Here is a 20,584-nt window from a genome sequence, read left to right as displayed (position 1 = left end):
AACACAAGAGCTAGTAAAACTATAAGATTATTAAGAAAACATAGGGGGAAAGCTTTATGACATTAACTTTAGATCCAATTATTTTTTTAGTATGAAATAAAAAACATAAGCAAAAAAAGAAAAAGTAGGCAAATTATTTTTTTTCAACATTAAAAACTTTTTATGTATCAAAGGACGCTATCAGAGTGAAAAGGCACCCTCTAGAATGGGAGTAAATGTTTGCAAATCATCTATCTGATATGGGATTGACATCTAGAATTCTATATGAGAATTCTTACAACTGAAAAACAAAACAACCTGATTAAAAATTAGGCAAACAACTTGATAGACATTTTACCATGATCAAGTGGGTTTTAATCTAGGAATGCAAGGCTGGTATAATATTTGCTTATCAACTAATGTGATACATCACAGAAACAAAATGAAAGATAAAAATCACATGATCATATCAATAGATGCAGAAAAAGCATTCAACAAAATCCAGCACCCTTTTAAAATAAAAACTCTCAGCAAAGTGGGAATAGAGGGATCATACTGCAACATAAAAATGGCCATATATGACAAATCTACAGCCAACATCATACTCAATGGGAAAAAACTAAAAGCATTTTCCTTAAGAACAGGAACAGGACAAAGATGTTTGCTTTCACCACTCTTATTCAACATTGTACTCGAAGTCCTAGCCACGACAATCAGACAAGAAGAAGAGATAAAGGGCATCAAAATTGGAAAGGAGGAAGTAAAATTGTCATTATTCACAGATGACATGATATGTACCTAGAAAATCCTAAAGATTCCACCAGGAAACTATAGATTTAATAAATGAATTTGGCAAGGTAGCAGGATACAAAAGCAACATCCAGAAATAGATGGCATTTTTATACACCAATAATGAACTCTCAGAAAGAGAAAATAAAAAAAACAATCCCACTTACCATTGCAACAACAACAACAACAAAAAATTACCTAGGAATAAACTTAACCAAGGCGGTAAAAGACCTGTACTTGGAAAATGATAAGACAGTGAAAAAAGAGATAGAAGAAAATACAAACAAATGGGAGAGTACACCATGCTCAGAGACTGGAAGAGTTAACATAATTACGATGTCCATACTACCCAAAGCAATGTATAGATTCAATGCAATCCCTATTGAAATTCCAATGGCACGCTTCACAGAACTAGGACAAATACTCCAAACATTTAATGGAACTGTAAAAGACCCTGAATAGCTGCAGTAATCCTGAGAAAGAAGAACAAAGTTGGAGGGATCATAATAACGGATATCAAACTATACTACAGAGCCATTATAATCAAGGCAGCCTGGTACTGGCACAAGAACAGGCATATAGACCAGTAGAACAGAGACCCCAGAAATTGACCCACACCATTATGATCAATTAACATTTGACAAAGGAGGCAAGATCATACAATGGAGTAAAGACAGTCTCTTCAACAAAAGAGACTGGACAGATACATGCAAAAAGATGAAAGTAGACCACCAACTTACACCATACACAAGAACGTAAACTCAAAATGGATAAAAGACTCAATATAAGCCATGAAACCGTAAAAATCCTAGAAGAAAACACAGGCAGTAAAATGTCCGACATCTCACGTGGCAGAATTTTTTTCTGCTACATCTAGGGCAAGAGAAACAAAGGAAAAACAAACAAATGGGATTACATAAAAATAAAAAGCTTCTGCACAGAAAAAAACAACAAAACACACACACACCACCATCAAATGAGAAGGGAGCCCACTGTATGGGAGAACATATTTGCCAATGATTCATCTGCTAAGGGGTTAATTTCCAAAATATATAAAGTACTCATACAATTCAGCAAAAGGCAGACAAACAATCCAATTTAAAAATGGGCGGACAGTGCCCTGGGCTGTCCTGGATCTTTTTCTCGCTTCCACAGTGTTTAGATGGAACAGACTCAGGGTCGCCCCTCCTTCCAGCCTCTGACCACCCTCCAGCATCTTACCCAGTCACCACCTTCATGACCCTCTCAGCCATCCTCAGCCTCTGAGACCAGCCAACACGTGTTTTGTTGTTATTGTTTTTTACCTTAACTCCTTATTGCCGAACAACCATGAGCTCCCAGACCCATCAGAATTATCCCACCGAGGTGGAGGCTGCTATCGACCGCCTGGCCAGCCTGCCTCGGCGGGCCTCCCACACCCACCTCTCTCTGGGCTTCTATTTCCACTGGGACGGTGTGGCTCTGGAGGGCGGGGGCCACTTCTTTGCCCTGGAGAAGGAGCCCGAGGGCGCTGAGCTGCTCTTAAAGATGCAAAACCAGCGAGGTGGCTGCATTCTCTTCCGGTACTTGCAGGAGCCTTCCCAAGGTGAGTGGGCAAAACTCAGGACGCCAGGAAAGCTGCCATAGCCTTGCAGAAAAGGAGCTTTGGGAGCTGCAGGCCCTGTTTCTATCTGTGCAGACCCTCAGCTCTGTGACTTCCTGGAGAACCACTTCCGGGGTGAGGAGGTGAAACTCATAAAAACTATGGGCGACACCTGACTCACCTCCACAGCCTGGCCAGCCCCGAGGCTGGGCTGGGTCAGTATCTGTTGGAAATGCTCACCCTCAAGCATGACTAGGAGCCTTTGGAGCCCAGAGGCCTCTGAGGACCCCTCTGCATCCCCTGGTGTCTCGCTTTTGCCTGAACCTCTCCCCGAAACCACCAGCCACTCTTTTAACCACCCTGGGGCCCTCTTCCATGAATTAGACCAGCAGTTCTCAACCTTCCTAATGCCGCGGCCCTTTAATACAGTTCCTCATGTTGTGGTGACCCCCAACCATAAAATTATTTTCGTGGCTACTTCATAACTGTAATTTTGCTCCTGTTATGAATCGTCATGTAAATATCTGATATGCAGGATGTATTTTCATTGTTACAAATTGAACATAATTAAAGCATAGTGATTAATCACAAAAACAATATGTAATTGTATATGTGTTTTCCGATGGTCTTAGGCGACCCCTGTGAAAGGGTCATTCGACCCCCAAAGTGGTCGCGACCCACAGGTTGATAACCACTGCATTAGACCAAATGAAAACAATAAAGCTTTTTGCAGCAAAAAAAAAAAAAAAAAAAAAAAAAAAATGGTGGCGGGGGCAGAGGCCCTGAATAGACGCTTATCCAAAGCAGACATACAGAAGGCCAAGAGACATATATGAAAAATGCTCAAAGTAACTGATCATCAGAGAGATGCAAATTAAAATGATAACGAGATATCACACCACACCTGTCAGAATGGCTACCATCAACAAATGACAAGTGGATGTGGAGAAAAGGGAACTCTAGTTCACTGCTGGTGGGAATGCAGATTGGTGTAGCCAAAATGGAAAACAGTAGTTTTCTCAAAAATAATTTTAAAATAAAACTGCCATTTTACCCCACTCTGGGAATATATCCTAAAAACCCCAAAACACCCATCAGAAAGAATATATGCACCCCTATGTTCATGGCAGTGTAATTTATAATAGCTAAGATTTGGAAACAGCCCATGTACCTATTAGTAGATGAGTGGATAAAAAAGTTGTGGCACATTTATACAAGGGAATACTATGCATCTTTGAAAGAGAGAGATCTCCTACCCTTTGGGAAGCATGGAGACTATTATGCTAAGTGAAATAAGCCAATCTGAGAAAGACAAATATCATATGATCTCACTTATTTGTGGAATCTAATGAACAAAACGAATTGGCCAACAAAATAAGACCCGAAGCATGGCGGCATGGAACAGACTGACATATGTCAATGCGGGGGTTGGGGCAAGAGGAGAGATAAACCAAAGAACTTGTATACTTATAAGCATAGCCCATGGACATGGACTATAGGGTGGTGAAGACCTGGGGCGGGGAGGGGGCGGGCGGGGAGGGGCTGGGCGGAGAGGAGTAAAAGGGCCCCCTCCCATGGGAATGGGAGACATTTGTAAAGCTGTCAACAATTAAGAAAAAAAGTAATGAAATGCTGATATGTGCTTGAAGACATTACACTCAGTGCAATTAGAGGACAAATGTTTCATGATTTCACTTATATGAGGTATGCCAAATAGTCAAATTCATAGAGACAGAAAGTAGAATAGTGATTGCCAGGGCTGGGGAAGTAAGGAATGGCAAATTATTGTTTGTTATCGAGTTTTAGGTTGGGATAATAAAAATTCTGGAGATGAATGGTGGCGATGGTTGCACAAGAATGAGGAAGTACTTAATGCCACTGAACTCTACACTTAAAAATGGTTAAAATGGTAAATTTTATTATATTATGTATATTTTATTTGTTATTATTTTTTTAAATATACTTTTATTGATTTCAGAGGGGAAGGAAGAGGGAGAGAGAGATAGAAACATCAATGATGAGAGAGAATCATTGGTTGGCTGCCTCCAGCACACCCCACACTGGGGATCAAGCCTTCAACCAAGGCATATGGCCTGCCAGGAATTGAACCGTGACCTTCTGGTTCATAGGTCGACACTCAACCACTGAGACACAGTGGCCGGCCGTATTATGTATATTTTAAAAAGATCACTAAACCCACTAATTATTATAGAGAGTACTGAACCACTGTGTCATATGCCATTCTCTTCAATTTTCAGATTTAATCTCCTTGGCTATCTCATATCACAAATGTTAGTCGCATTTGAGAGGATTTTTACCAATAGCCTTGCATGACAACAATAGTAACAGTTATCATTCATTGCTTGTCTGTTAGATGACAAGGTGATTCTGTGCATTATCTTTTTTAAAAAATATATTTTTATTGATTTCAGAGAGGAAGGAGAGGGAAAGAGAGATAGAAACATCAATGATGAGAATCATTGATTGGCTGTCTCCTGCATGCCCCCTACTGGGGATCAGGCCCACAACCTGGGCTTGCGCCCTTGACCAGAATTGAACCTGGGACCCTTCAGTCCTCAGGCTGACACTCTATCCACTGAGCCAAACCAGCTAGGGTTGTGTGCATTATCTTAATGACACACATAATTCTAGGGCTTGGTGGTTTAATAACTTGTCTATTGTTAAATAGTTTATCATTCTCTTCTCTTAAACCATTCACAGCTGTCAGCATGGTGGTGAGTAATAAACATGAGGTAGGAGTTGAAGGGTGGAGGGGCAGAAAGATGGATATTTTTCATGAGAAATATTTGTGTGTGTGTGTGTGTGTGTGTGTGTGTGTGTGTGTGTGTGTGTGTGTGAGAGAGAGAGAGAGAGATAGAGAGAGAGAGAGAAAGAGAGAGAGAGATGTTTCATCTAACATTTGATGTTATTTTCATAAATAACTATTGGGAAACTAACTCAGGAGCTGCTGTTATGGGCTGTTGTATACAGTATAATGCCCCACTGCACACACAAACAAAGGGTGTTGAGAGAGACAGTAGTGAAAAGCCAGTGTGAGGATGGAGACCCATACCTCAAACAATTATCAGCTTTCTTCTTATCATGTGATCAGTAGAATAAATACACAATCTAGCCCTGACTGGTTTGGCTCAGTGGATAGAGCATCGGCCTGCAGACTGAGGGGTCCTGGGTTCAGTTCCTGTCAAGGGCATGCACCTTGGTTACTGGCACATCCCCAGTGGGGGGACTGATGTTTCTCTCTCATTGATATTTCTGACTCTCTGTCTCTCTCCCTTCCTCTCTGTAAGAAATCAATAAAATATATTAAAACACACACACACACACACACACACACACACACACACATACAATCTAAGTGTTAAGTACAAAAGGGAAACATGTAGCAATGCCCTCCAGGTCCTTTTCCCATTAGCTCAAGGGAACACGATGCCCAACTTCTCCAGTTCTTTTGCTGATAGATGGGGTTCAGTGTAATGTTCTGAATATATGGCCAGAACTCCAGAGGGCTCCTCCTCACATGGCCCTTGCCTTGAATTTGTGATGTGCCCTGGCAGAGAGCACGTGAGGCCTGGACTTTCCTTCTCAGGAGTCTGCTACTCACAACCATAGTCCGGGATGAACCATGTAAGGCTCAGCAGCCAGAAGGTCATCTGCCCCAATTTCTGGTGACTCTTCCTCAGTTTAGGGCCAGAGACTCTTTCAACTGCTTCCTGTTGGGTAGTTTTTGGTGTCTCAATGGTGCACCCTGCTGGAAAGGATCACCAGGGATGCCAGCTCTGAGGGAGGTTGAAGGATCTTGCTGCCAATAGTGAATCTACACTGTTTGTCCTCTGTTCAGTAGAAGGGACTCACATAAATCATTAAGCAGATCCTTGGGAGTCCAGTTGAGGCTCAGCTCTTTTGTTGTTTGACAACTGACAAAGGTTCAAGGGATTCTCAGTAGTTACTTGACAACAACCCTTGATCCAGACACTCTACATCAAAAACTCTCCACAGTGACCTAAGATCAGATTCGGTGTTTGTATTCATTCAGCACCCTCATTCTTCCTGATTCACTTAGGCTTCTGAGGGCAGGGAATTCTCTTGAGCTTCCAGGACTAAAGGGCAGAGTGCCTTTATTTTTAGAGTACCATTTCTATACCAGACCTAATGTACTAAAATGCACCCCATAGGAGATCCAAGATGAAGGTGTGTAGATGAAAGCTACACTCACCTCTTCCAGGATTGATTTGAATTACAAATAAATGATAGATTAATCATCCTGAATAATCAACTGAAGACTAGCTGAAGAGAAGTCACATGAAGATTAATAGATTAATAGAAGAAGTCACATCAAGACTGGTAGGGTCCAGTCAGTGTGGCTCAGTTGTTGAGCATCAACCTATGAAGCAGGAGGCCAGGGTTCAATTCCTGGTCAGAGCTCATGCCCAGGTTGTGGGCCCAATCCCCAGTTAGGGACATGCAGGAGGAAGCTGAGTAATGATTCTCTTTCATCACTGATGTTTCTATCTCTCTCTCTCCCTCCCCCTTCCTCTCTGAAATCAATAGAATATATTTAACACACACACACACACACACACAAAACAAAAAATCACACACAACAAACTGGTAGGAAGGGTGGAGTTTCAAAAAGGCTGGTCTTGCTCCTAAAGGTGGCAGCAGAGGTTCTGGATGGATACCTCAGCTTCAGGGGGTTTCCCCTGAGAAGTGTGGGGTCTAAATCCCAAGCTGGCTCCCCAGCCCTGAGCACCAGAGCTGGGAAGAGGCACGGACATAACCTCTGGGTGTGAACAGTAGTGGGATTTCTGTTTGCCAGGGAGAGGCAGGAGCCTACTGGAGACACAAGCACCCTCTTAAAGGGCCACCATACAAAATTTCAATTGCATCCACTCACCCTGGGCTCTGGAAGAGGGAGGGGGAAGTGGACTAGAGCCACATGAGGAGAGTCTGGGGTTTGTGGCTCTGGAAAGGTAGCTGAAGGGACAGGATTCCTGTGCTGTCATTCTACCACAGGGCAGATGCCCTCTTTCTTGGTGCGGCCTCAGCCTGGGGAGCTTATGCCTGACTGAGGAGGATAGCCAGGGCCTGTTTCTGTGACTGAGCCTAACTGGCAGCCACACAAATAATGCACAGATAATGTGCTGTAGAACTGTGCACCTGAAACCTGCATAATTTTGTTAAGCGGTGTCACCCCAATAAATTCAATACAAAATAAAATAATGAATTAAAAAAATAAAATGCATCCCATATCTTTGTTGTTAAAAAAAACTTGAATATTTTTAAAATTTTGCTTTTTATTTGCCAATAAGTAGTTTATTTACTGTGACTTCTCAGCAATCATGTGTATTCTTGAGAATTTCCATAAAGTGAGAAAAACTAACTTAATTTTTTTTGCCACCTGAAGAATTCTTTAACATTTGAATATCTGGTTAGTACAGACCAAGGTTATGCCTTGATTTTCCATTTGTGGGAAAGTCATACTTTAAGTCAAAAATTTCTGTTCTGGCCCTGGCCTGTTTGGCCCAGTGGATAGAGCGTCGGCCTGCGGACTCAGGGGTCCCAAGTTCGATTCTGGTCAGGGGCATGTACCTTGGTTGCGGGCACATCCCCAGTGGGGGGTGTGCAGGAGGCAGCTGATTGATGTTTCTCTCTCATCCGATGTTTCTGACTCTCTATCCCTCTCCCTTCCTCTCTGTAAAAAATCAATAAAATATATTTTTAAAAAAAGAAAAAGAAAAAAATTTCTGTTCTGTAAACCATCATATATTATCAGAGACTGTAGAATTTATATTATGATATCTTCTCAAAAGGAAGAGAAAAAAAACAGTTCTTCATAGGAGTTTTTTCTTTATCTTAAATGTCAATGATCACAAAAACTTCTGGCTTCTCTTCAGTATAGACCTGCATGGCTGAATAGGTTATTGCCTTGACTTCAGTTCCCTGAGGATGCTTGGTCAATGAGAATTCTCTCCACCCAATTGACCGTAATTTGAAGTTTACTTGATCAAGATTAAGTGCTTTCACTTTTCGGGGTATGAAGAATTCATCAGCACTGAACTTACAAAGCCACTCATCCAAAAAGTGAAACAGAAGAGACTGTAAATCTTCTCCCTGTGCTTCTACTTCTATTGCTTGGAGGGGCTCCACCGTGTCAGTATCTGTCATGTAGCCAAACATGGCCATTGCACTTTGCTCAAAAGCTTCCTCCAGAGTATCTCCCCATGCAAGGAACTGGACATCGCTTATGATCCAAATACCTGTACTTCCCATTGACTGGAGGATACCTGGCCTTGGTCGTTTTCTGCTTCTCATTCAAATTGTAGCCCCGAATATCTTCCTCTTCCTGCACCAGGACTGCGGCCTTGGACATTCTACTTCCACCCTTCCCTAACTTAAATGTATTTATCAATGCATGAAATGCTGGTTAATAAGAATGATAATTAATGGCGTTGATATGATACATGTTATTGATGTTTAATTAAATATTTATTAACTTTGATTTTTTTCTATTTGTACTTTTAGCCTTCTCTTTCTTTCCACCCCCCGCCCTTCCCCTCCCTCCCTCCCTCCTCCCTTTCTTCCTTCCTCCCTTCCTTCCTTCCTTCCTTCCTTCCTTCCTTCCTTCCTTCCTCCCTCCCTCCCTCCCTTCCTCCCTCCCTCTCTCCCTCCCTCCCTCCCTTCCTTCCTCCCTCCCTCCCTCCCCCCTTCCTTCCTTCCTTCCTTCCTTCCTTCCTTCCTTCCTTCCTTCCTTCCTTCCTTCCTTCCTTCCTTCTTTCCTTCCTTCCTTCCTTCCTTCCTTCCTTCCTTCCTTCCTTCCTTCCTTCCTTCTTTCCTCCCTCCCTCCCTCCCTTCCTTCTTTCCTCCCTTCCTTCCTTCCTTCCTTCTTTCCTCCCTTCCTTCCTTCTTTCCTCCCTCCCTTCCTTCCTTCCTTCCTTCCTTCCTTCCTTCCTTCCTTCCTTCCTTCCTTCCTTCCTTCCTTCCTTCCTTCCTTTCTCTCTCTCTCTCTCTCTCTCTCTCTCTCTCTCTCTCTCTCTCTCTCTCTCTCTTGAGTTTTCAGATATTTTCAAAGATCTCAGGCCTTAACTACTGTGCTAGCTAATGGATAAAATGGTACAGCCAGCTCCCTTAATCAGTTTCTGATGCCTAGCCTTACCTTATACAACTCAAAAAGGTAGCTATTAAGTTGGAACATAGGAATTGCTGTTTTCATTTTCTCTAACTCTCTCTTTTTTATGGTAAAATATGATCCAATAGAGGCAATTTCACACAACTGAATCTAGTAGTTTTTTGTTACAAATACAATAGGCTTTTTCCTGTGGACATGTAGAGTTAAACTGGAGAGCTAAGACTGGCCTGTGCTAGGTGCTCAGTAAGGATTTGCTGAATTAATGAATGCACGAACATATCAATAAATAACCAAAAAATACCAATAGGAATGAAACTGCATGGTACAGACTTGTGGTAGTGGAAGGGGCAGAACATATTAGTCATACAAAGCACTTTGGCAATTACTTTAGTCTTTCTAGCCAACATTCTCTTTTTAATTTAATTTTTATTTGTTAGGAAGAGATAGGTATTGGATGTAGGATAAAGCAGTCCTGGCCTATTTTACTGCTGACTCTCCTCATTAGGGGGAAAAGAAAAAAGAAAAAGAAAAAGAAACATCCTAGGAGTTTAAGGAGGAAAAGAAGCATCATGGACCCAAGAGAGACGACTTGGGAGGTTGGTAGAATTTTCATGAAGCATGTTGCTTTTCATTTCGCATCAAGGACTAACTCCATGGGCAGCATCATACATGGAAAGTTCTAGTGTTCCTGGTGTTTTCCCTTCCATGTGATCCCAAGGAAGCTGACAACTTTATTTCTTTTCCATTTTCAATTCTAGAGAAAAGAAAGGAATATCAAATCTTGATTATTAGGACTTCAACTTTGGGTCCACTCACCCATCTATGTAGTCATCCCCTCAACCCATTATACCATGATGTGCCAGATTCTGTGTAGGTGCTGGGAACAGAATGAAGTTGAAGATACAAGACACATTTCAATCCTAGAGGGGGTGTTCAGTTTCTGTAGGAAGAGTCAGTGTGACTAGTGATGGAAGAGATAAGTAGGTAGAAAATAGAGGTCCTTCATACCAATAGCATGGAATTTGGGAGAATACAAATGCTTTTTGGAATACAAAGCGTCAGGTTGACACTTAAGATAGGTGAGAGACAGAATTTTCAAGTTAAATAACCCTCAACTACATATTCGTATTCTTAATGATATCAAATAGCTTGTTCTCACCTGGAGGAGTTATTTTTTTATTAATTTCACAGGCAATGCCCTCGGCTGTGATTGGGCAAGAACACACACAGTTTCCATCCAGCAGAAGCACAGTGCCCCCATTCTGGCATGGGTGGCATTTTTTTATGCTGTATTCATTGACATAATCATCAATGGCTCTTTCCAGATTTTCTTTCTTTAGGTGTCCATCTTTCATTTTCAGTGGAATCAGGTTATGTATAGGAGATAGCTGCAAGGAAGCAGAACATTTAATTTTAGGTATTTTTCTACTGATGGAGCTTGTAACATTCTTCACTGAAGTTAATTAATTAATTAACAAAAAAAGGATTTTTTTAAGGGTGATTATTGCCAGATATGATGTCAGCCTTTAGGACTATATTAGTGACCAAAATGAGACATGATCTCTCTGGTCATGGAGATGACATTGTGAAAGTTAGGGGACTGATATTAAAATAATCATCCAGGTAAATTTACATGAAAACTTTGATATGTGCTATAACGGATGGGCATCAATATACATTGTTCTAGGACAAGAAGATATTCATAGGGAAAATTTTTTAAAAAGTGACTTTCCAACTTATACCACACGCAAAGAACAACTCTGGATTTGTTATAGGGAAATGTTGAAGCAAAACAATAAAGCTTCTGGAAGGTAATATATGGGAGATCATCTTTAAGACCTTGAGGTAGAGAACAACTTTAATTAAGTCACAAAAGCACTACCTGTAATGAAAAGAAATATGCATTTAACTACATCAAAATAAAAGAAAATCATAATTCCTGATACGATGCACTGAGGACACAATATCACGTTTAAAAAATTACCTTTATTGTTGAAAGTATTAGAGATGATCTCCTTCTTTTACCCCCAGTGACTCCCTCCATCCTGCACTCCCAGGCCTTCACCACACTATCGTCTGTGTCCATGGGCTATGCATATATGCATATAAGTTCCTCGGTTAATCCCCCGCACCAATGCCCCATAATATCACTTTTGTGGTATTCTTGCCCCAAATGCACAATCTCAATCTACTCTAAGCCTAAATTGAGAGACATTTGACACAAGTGACCAATACTCGTCACAAGTGTCAAGGTCGTGAAAGACAAGAAAAATCTGAGGAATTGTCACAGATTGGAAGAGACTAAGGGGACAGAACCAGTAAATGCAACGTGGGAACCTGATTGGAACCTTGACCAGAAAAAAGGACATTAGGGGAAAACTAGTGAAATTTAAATAAGACCTATGATGTAGTCAATGCAACTTTTCTGATTTTGATAAAGGTACTATGGTTATGTAAATTGTTAATATCAGGGGCTTCTATGTGAAGTCTGTGCTATCTTTGCAATTTTACTGTCTGTATTATTTGTGCACGTTTATAGTAAGTCTAAAATCCAAAATAAAAAGTCAAAAACAGGAAATTGATTATTGAAAATACCATTAAAGAGTGAAAGTCCTCAAGTGAGAGAAAACATTTATATCACCTTTAAGTGAATAGTCTCATATCCAGAACATACCAAGAGCTTCTACAAAGTCAACATGACTGTCCGCCAGCACACCATTCACTATTAGTGTGTAGGATATGGATTTCAACTATGTCATATTTATTTGGAAGAAAGAAACCACTTCCTAGCATGGCTACATTGGCACAAACAGCCTAAGCATGTGGTGGAGTTATTTTGATTCTTAAGAAATGAAATTCACCCTGTTTTACCCTTCAAAGGAAAGTTGAGGCCAGATAATCTAAGATACAGGAAGAGAGGGTCATGGAGAAAATACAATTTGGATGAAATGCATACACAGTGTTCAAAGAGATAAAGATGAAGGACATGTAATGACAGCAGTTTCAGAGGAACCTCAAACCCTGGAGTCAAAAATCCCACAAGAAGACAAAAAACTATTGAAATGTACTTTTTGAAGTTTTCCTGAAGAGCCACACCTTTTTCTGATGAACTTTGGCCTTCTGTTAAGTAAGGAAACAGTTATAATTTTTCTCCTATCCTGGCTAACTCTATCTTTCTGTCATTTGTAGATAAATGTATTTTCAGTAGATGTAATCTATCATAAAATTTACTAAAATGCAAAAAAAATGACAATATAGTTTAATAATAAGTACTTAGGTTATTGTAACATTAAGTATTATAATATTACCAGAGGCCAGGTACACTAAATTCGTGCACTAGGGGGTGGGGAAGATCCCTCAGCCCAGCTTCCCCCTCTCACAGTCTGGGAGCCCTCAGGGGATGTCCTAATGATGGCCTAAGCTGCAGTCTGGCCTCCCCCTGTGGGAGGCGACCGGGCTGGTCAGGGGAAGGTGCTGCCCTCATCAACCCACTGCTTCTGCCACTGCTGGCTGCCACAGCCACCAAGGTGTTTTCATCAACATGAATTCCAGTCCCTTCACCATGAAAAAATGACAACTTTTTTTAGGCATTTTCAAGATGTCTCTTTCATAGGATATGACATTTCTTTCTTTCTTTTTATCCTCACCTGAGGATATTTTTCCATTGATTTTTAGAGAGCATTCAAGAGGGAGGGAAAGACAGAAACATCAATGTGAGAAGGATACTTTGATTGGTTGCCTCCTGTATGAGCCCTGACCTGGGCCCCAGCTAGGGAGGAGCATGCAATCTAGGTACATGCCCTTGATCAGAATCAAACCCAGACCCTGGGGTCCGCAGGCCGAGGCTCTATCCACTGAGCCAAACTGACTAGGGCAGGATATGACATTTCTTAGCCTCTCTAGCAGCAGGCCTTCGTTTTTCCCTCCAAGAGTGGAAAAACCCTAGATCACCTTCTTGGATTCTTATTAGCCAAGTTACCAAGAACACTGGGAGTGGCGTACCGGGAGCTTAGCCAATGAGCGTTCAGAAAAGGTGTTTCCTCTGCAGCTCACGTGCAGAGGCAGGACTGCTAGTGCACCACGGCTGGAACAGGTCCCCCTGTCTGTGTTCGCTCCAGGCCTGCTCCAGCACCATGGCGGCTGGGGCAGCTGCAGGCCCCCGTCAGTGTCCGCTCTAGGGCTGCCTGAGCCGGCGCAGCGGGGCAGCTTGGGCAGGACCCCCTGTCTCTGTCTCCGTCTCCACTCCGGGCCTCACCTGTGCATGCAGCCTCCTCCTGATAGGTCGTGGTTGTTATGGCATCCTGGCTAATTTGCATATTACCTCTTTATATAAAGAGATATTAATATTATAATATTAAGTATTTAGGTTTCTTATAGGCTTCCAAACTAATTAAATGATATGTAGTAAATGTAGTTTGTTGATAGAATAAGTGTTATCTTTGTCCTTATACAAGAGAGTTAGGAATGATTTTCACTATGTCGTTAGGACTGTAAGGACTAGAACACAGAGTACTGGTACTACAGCTCTTTAAAATACTGATGCTCATTGACAACCAGTGCATCACTGCTAACAAAAATCATAGGCCAAGTGGTTCATGATTACCCAAGTTCTTCCAGAAACAGCTTAATATAGCTTGACATTGAGGGAAAATGAAAAAAAGGGGAACTGAGAACAGAAAAGGCAAGATGAAGGGAAAAGCAACACAAAAGCACACAATTCAGGAGAACCCACCCATTTGCATGATTTGGTTATATTTCCCAGCACATTGAGTAAGACAACTGAATTTCATGATCACGTGCATTGAGGAAAACTTACCTGATTCCCAAGAGAAACAAAATGATCCTTGAAATGGAGATTACAGAGTAATATCTCCAGAGTTCTCATAAAGGGGACCTTATGAACTTCCCTTTCACCAAGGCCCTGAATAAATAGGAAGTGGTGGTGTGATGCCACCCACAGGCAAGGACAACCAGGGGCAGATGGAAGGACACTAATGATCCCTGAGCACCTATTTAGTGTCAGTCTATGCTATAGGCTCTTGACCTGCAGTCTTATTAAATCCTTAAAATAAACCTGGAGCCCTGGAGAATTTCATATGGCAGAAGTCAGAAAAGAGGATACATCTCGTGAGGGACAGAGACCCAAACTCAGCCTGGGTTGGCCCGATGCCACCCTTTGGCCTTTCTTCCATGCCATGCTTCTTCCCGGGGACGAGATGGGAGTGCATGTGAATGGTCACATCTCTTTCAGATGAAACTAACTGGTCATCTGAACCAGCAGTGGCCTTCAATAGGAGGATGACAAAATCCTCTCTCTGAAAAGACACCGTCCTCACCTTTTCCTTGGTGAGCACTGGAGCATCACTTAAGGAAGACGCCCAGTTCACAAAGTCCATCACATCAACTGCTTTGACTCCTCTGAGAAGCTTCTCTTTCAGTTGAGCTGCATATTGTTTGGTTCCTCCGTTTATGAATGAAATCACATCATCTATGATGCCATCCTTGGTGATGTTTACTGGGAATAGACAGAGGATGTAAGTCAAGCATTTTTAACTCTGTGGTAATTGATAAACATTTATTGAACCCCTTTCATATAGTCTAATACATTTATTGAATTTTACCTATAAATACTACTAACTTTTCCACACCAAATATCCAAGGGCAATTTTTACTAGTAGCTACTTGTAGATGTCAAACACCTTTTTTTAAAAAAATGAAATGATAGCATGATTGAGATATGTTGGTATTCAAAGGTTATCACTTATGCATATGCACAAGTGGGAATTAAACACAACTTTAAATGTACTATAATTTTTTGTTGCAGACTTACTTTCATAATCATATGTCATATTGGTTTGCTTTGAACAATTTTAATATTATAAAAAAATTCAAAGGGTTCAAAAAAGAATAAAGTGAAAAGCAAAATTTCTTTCAATCCCAAATTCCTACCCACTTCAGTCTCTCTCACCAGGCTAAACCTCTTTTAACAAACTTTTGTGAATCTTTTAGATTTGTGGATTTTTTGAACCATTTTTATGGATGAGAAAATGGAGACTCAGGGAGTTGGAGTGACTTGCCCCAAATTACGCAGTTAACTTAAGGGCCAAATATGGAAATGGTGACATTTGATGGCAAGTTCAGCTTTCTTTTCAGTTCATCAGTGGCTTCCAATCATGGCCACATGTTAGTGGTTGCTATGCTTTAATAAATATCAGGTTTTCCTCTTTTCTGCTTCTCTATCATCATTAAGGGTGAGTCTCAAGCTTTGTATTTCTGATTAGAGTAAGAATTGAGAATTCCAGCACTGCCTCATCCTTGAAAATCTGCTAAAGATTAACAATAGAAGTAGTATTTATACTAAAGATATTTATATTTTTAAAAGGGTTATAAAATGATTTATATTAAGGATGGATTAGGGATTTCTTTCCTCAGCTTTGAGATATAATTGACATAAATTATCATAATAAATTTAACTCATATCATGTCATATAGTTATAAAAACATTTTTTTCTTGTGATGAGAACTTTTCGGATCTACTCTAGTCGTAACTTTCAATTATATCATACAGCATTGTTAACTGCATATAGTCACTGTGTTGTACATTACCCTTTCTCCCCCACCCCTCCACCCTGAGTACTATCTTGTAACTGGAAGTTTCTACCCCCTGACCAATTGAGTGAAGGTGAATTAGAAATTTCAAATCGGGTGGAAGGTTGAGTTAGAGAGAGTTTGGTCTTTTCCATTTTTAATGGATATATTTAGTACTATCAATAGTCCATTCAGAAACTTTCTGAAAAGTAGGGAAATAAAAGAAAATTTTTTCTCAAGATATTCTTCTGCCATTGCCATCATAAACGTACAAATCTGTAGACTACAGTGTGAATGGTGCCCCCTAGAGCTGCGCACTGCACAACCTGCACAATGGTGACACTGATGAGTACACCTCCGCATGTTGCTTGTGTTTATAACAGTTTTGAAAACACTGTAAAGATAGAATAGTTTTTAAGCACTTCTAGGTGTGGTGTTGTGTGTGTGTATGTATTTGTATAAGAAGGCTAGATAATAAGAGGGCTCCTAGTGACTGGGCAGTGCTCATTGACATGACACACACCCCTTTTTTGACCTAATAAGTTAGACCATACTTACCAGCTTTACCTTCACCCCCCTTTATACAATCATCTTTATTAAGACTTCCTTTGAGTTCAGCTCCAAAATCCACAGAGAAGTCCACATTAAACCCAAGGCATTTCTTGACATCCTTTAGTTCAACACCTGTTTAATGTATTTAGTTGAAAATTATTAGATAGTATCTATCAAGATCATATATAAATTCCAATTTTGCTCTTTTTTAAGAAACATACTTGGATTCCTAGACACTATTACTGAATGCAAACACAAGGCCTTATCTGTCCTGCTTCATCCTTGTATGTGAATCTAGTGGCCTCCTTTTGACTTTGCTTATCAACTTAATGGCAAAGGGCATATACATTCACCCCTCATTTGAAAAGGATCTAGGTCATTCTAGGGTGGTTATAGTTCTAAGATTAAATTTCAGTCCTTGGAGCTTTTTCACCCAAGAACTCTGAGCCTGAAGGGTTCCTTGTGTTTTGATCACTGCTGCTGAGCCTTTCTTCTGATTTTCAATTTACTCAAAACGCAGTCCTCTTGTGCCCATCCCCCAGTGATGTCTATCAGAATAGCTTAGCAGCAGGGCTCAGGGACTATCTTGCGGGCATAAGCCCTGTGAGCAGTATCAGCACAGCCATCTCCTGTTCCACTCCCCCAGGCAGGCTTCTTCTACCTGCCCAAACTAGACGGAGGCACTAGGAGCAACTGGTTCTGGCTGGATCATGTTTATTTCACTCACAGAGTGTTTGCCAATGGTGTGGACACTATCACCGATAGCCAGGCTTTACTATCATAGGTGCATCCCATTCTTCACCTGACACTGCCACAGGCTACGGGGAAGGAGCCATGGAAGTGATTTTTGGCAATACTTCCCTTCCTCAGAGACACTCCCCCCAATTTTTAGAGCAGAGAGAGGAAATATGCTGGCGTCTATCACCTCTTTAAGAAATATAACTTGCCATAGTTATAAAATTAATTATTAAACCTTATTCACATAGTCCCTTTGCCTCTATTTAATTCTTAAAAGATTTAGATAAAAGCCTTTAGGCCAGGATGGCAATTATGTAGCACAGAGGCCTATCCTGTACATATGGCAAACACCGATGGTCAACCATGGCCTTCTTCCTATGATTTTAAGTGTGATCAGAAACCTACTCAACATGGACCCAATTTGACTACCACCAAGTGATTAGAACTGTCATCACACAACGTAGAACTAATTTTCCACCCTTGCTTTAAGATGTTAGACTTATGTGATGTTAACATTGCTTCTTCCCTTTTCCCGAAGAGAAAATTTAGATCAGTATTTCCCTTACAATGATGAAGAATCCTTTGACGACAATTAGCATACACATAATGAACCAGCCTACTGAATAAGAAATAGGTTGTGTAAATTATGTCTCTCATACTTTCTTTCACCTTTTAAATAGTTCTTCACTTAAAGCAGGATTACCAATAACATTACATTGCAATATGATTTCAGCTGCTGACTAGTGCATGATCAAGGCATCTTGTCGGAAGCCAGTTTGCTGTCTGACAGGGCTTTAAGTGTCAAAGGGCAGGGGGAGTGTCCTCTCAAGGAAGCAGGTTACATTATTCTAAAGCCTATAACCACTGACAGAGACCACCAACAGGAAGAAAACATGGTTAGAAGTTAGAGCTCTACTTCTAGGTATACCGTGTTTTTCCATGGAAGCTTTATCCAAAACGTATATCAGTTCATATAATCCTCCCAGAGACCCAGAACTACTGTAGTGCGTTCCATAGGTTTCCAAAAATGCAAAATATTCCCCCTTTTCATAGGTAGGTGGCAGATATTTTAAATCATCCAAGAAAGTTGATGTCAGCATGATGTCCCGATTTCTCATCACAAATCTTCCCAGGGCAACTTCTCCTTTCACATGCAGAAACATTTTTTCCTTTGTTGTGGAGCAGAAGACAATAAATGTGAGTTTTACCACCATTATTTCAAATTTAAAAGTCACAAAATTTGAAACTTCCACAGGCAACACATTTTTTTTAGGAGTGACTGTAAGATATCACTTTAACCCAGTAAGTAGAATGGCAACCTTAATATACGATTAATACCAAGTGTTGGTGAAGATGTGCAGCAGCTAGCACCCTTTCATACATTGGTGGTAGGAGTGGAAAATGGTGTAACCACTTTGAAGAACTGTTTGATAGTTTCTTATAAAAGTAAACACACAGCAACCCTATGGCTAGTAATCCCACTTTTACCTATTTATCTAAGATCAATGAAAAAGCTTTCCACAAAAAGACCTGTATAAGACTTTTAGAACAGCTTAAAATTGGAAATGATTAAAATGTCCATAAACAGGGGAATTGTAAACAAATTGTAGTATGTTCACATGAAGGAAAACTAGTTAGCAAAAAAAAGAAATGAACTATGAATACATGTAACAACATAACACTGTAAAAAAATATTACACTGAGTGAATTAAGTCAGACACAAAGAATATATACTGTATTGTTCCGTTTATATGAAGTTCTGGAACAGGTGAAACTAAGCTATGTTCAGAGAAATTTGGTCATTGGTCACCTCTCAGGTGGTAAGAAATTGACCACAAAGGGCATGAAGGAATTTTCTTGAGGTCCTGGAAATGTGCTATATTTTGTTTGAGGAGGTGGTTGCATAGGTGGATACAATAGTCAAAACTCATGGAACTATATGCTTAAAATCTTTGCATTTGATTGTGTGCAAATTGTACTCATTAAGTTGATTTAAAAATGTTAACAATGGAAGGAAATGTAGATAGTGCATATGAAACCCAAACTTTTTATTTTACAGATGAAGAAACTGTGATCCAAAGGTATCAAGTTATTTGCCCCAAATGACACAAATAGTCCATGCTAATGATTGGTATTAAAAACCTACGTCTCAGGTCTCCCTCTTCCTTCCACTATGTCCTCTTGAGCTTTGAAAATACAGATGGAATAGACACGATTGTAAGACAAGGATCTCAAGCCAGATGAACACAGCTCAACAGTTAAATGTTCCTTGGAATGATGGCTTGAATGTCTCTAGGAGGACACTAGGGCAGTGAGGAACCATGTGATTCAATGCTAGCAGACCGTGCCAGCCAAAACTAAATTACAATTGGCACCCATGATTTTCCAGACGATTGTTTTGAGATTCTCCTTCTGTAACTGTGGTTGGCACATGTTGATTGCATGGGAATTAAAAACAGTATATACAAACATCACACCAAACTTTCTGTGTTCTAGAAGCATGATTGTTCACACTGCATGGCCTTACTGCAGGTGATAGTGGCTGACTCAATCTCTAACAAAAATCCTAAAAGGCTTTACTATATCCATAGTAAGTCATATGAGTTCTCCATCTGATAACTTGCATAATAACTTTCAGTGGACTCTCAAAGATGCACAAAACATATTTGGATTCCTTTGCATTGTTGCTAAAATTAGGAAGTATATCTTATCAGAAAGATGTTATGTCTTTTGGCTCAAATTATTTTAGAAGTAAGCCTTAGGCCATTCCTATTCAAACACACTGTTGTGTCTTCTATTTTACAGGAATTGAAAAACAAACTCTTGACTTCACTTGTCCAAACATTACTACCTATATCTTTGTTTTCATTAGAAACAAAATTCCCTTAAAGAGGTTTCTATCCTGGCTGTTTCCAATTCTTCTCTTCCCAGTTTCTCTGAAATCTAATCTAGTCATGCTGCTGCCCTTACAACCCCAACAAAACTTTCCTTTTTGAGGTTACCAATGACCTTCAAAATGCTCAAGCCACTGGTCCTCATCTTCTTTGACATATTAGTATATTTGACATAGTTTATCACTCTTTTCTCCTTGATAGTGTTTCTTTTCTTACTTCTAGGGAAGTCCTCAAACTGTAAGGTACGAACAAGTCACCTAGAGAATCTTGTTAAAGTGCAGTTCTGATTCAGTAGGTCTGGGTTAGAGTCTGAAA

General features: G+C 40.4%; 1 protein-coding gene, 1 long non-coding RNA gene and 1 pseudogene across 2 annotated transcripts in view; 1 reads left to right on the top strand and 2 right to left on the bottom strand.

The window, feature by feature from the left end:
• Nucleotides 1–7,507: 7,507 nt before the first annotated feature.
• LOC132233741 (uncharacterized) lies at nucleotides 7,508–10,029 on the top strand. Its single transcript, XR_009452708.1, has 2 exons — nucleotides 7,508–7,682; nucleotides 9,889–10,029. It is a non-coding gene; the product is annotated as an uncharacterized LOC132233741 (long non-coding RNA).
• Nucleotides 7,707–8,914, bottom strand: LOC132233740 (protein archease-like; annotated as a pseudogene).
• The window catches only part of C9 (complement C9), a 34,860-nt gene continuing 24,179 nt past the window's right edge, over nucleotides 9,904–20,584 (bottom strand). Inside the window, 5 exon segments of the mRNA XM_059694890.1 lie at nucleotides 9,904–10,251; nucleotides 10,657–10,885; nucleotides 14,834–15,012; nucleotides 16,644–16,769; nucleotides 18,304–18,544. Coding sequence (XP_059550873.1) covers nucleotides 10,229–10,251; nucleotides 10,657–10,885; nucleotides 14,834–15,012; nucleotides 16,644–16,769; nucleotides 18,304–18,544 — 798 coding nt within the window. The 3' untranslated portion in view covers nucleotides 9,904–10,228.

This window comes from Myotis daubentonii, chromosome 4 (assembly GCF_963259705.1).
Source record: "Myotis daubentonii chromosome 4, mMyoDau2.1, whole genome shotgun sequence".
Taxonomy (NCBI): domain Eukaryota; kingdom Metazoa; phylum Chordata; class Mammalia; order Chiroptera; family Vespertilionidae; genus Myotis; species Myotis daubentonii.
Note: the sequence above shows the minus strand (reverse complement) of the source record. Positions and strands in the feature narration are given on the sequence as shown.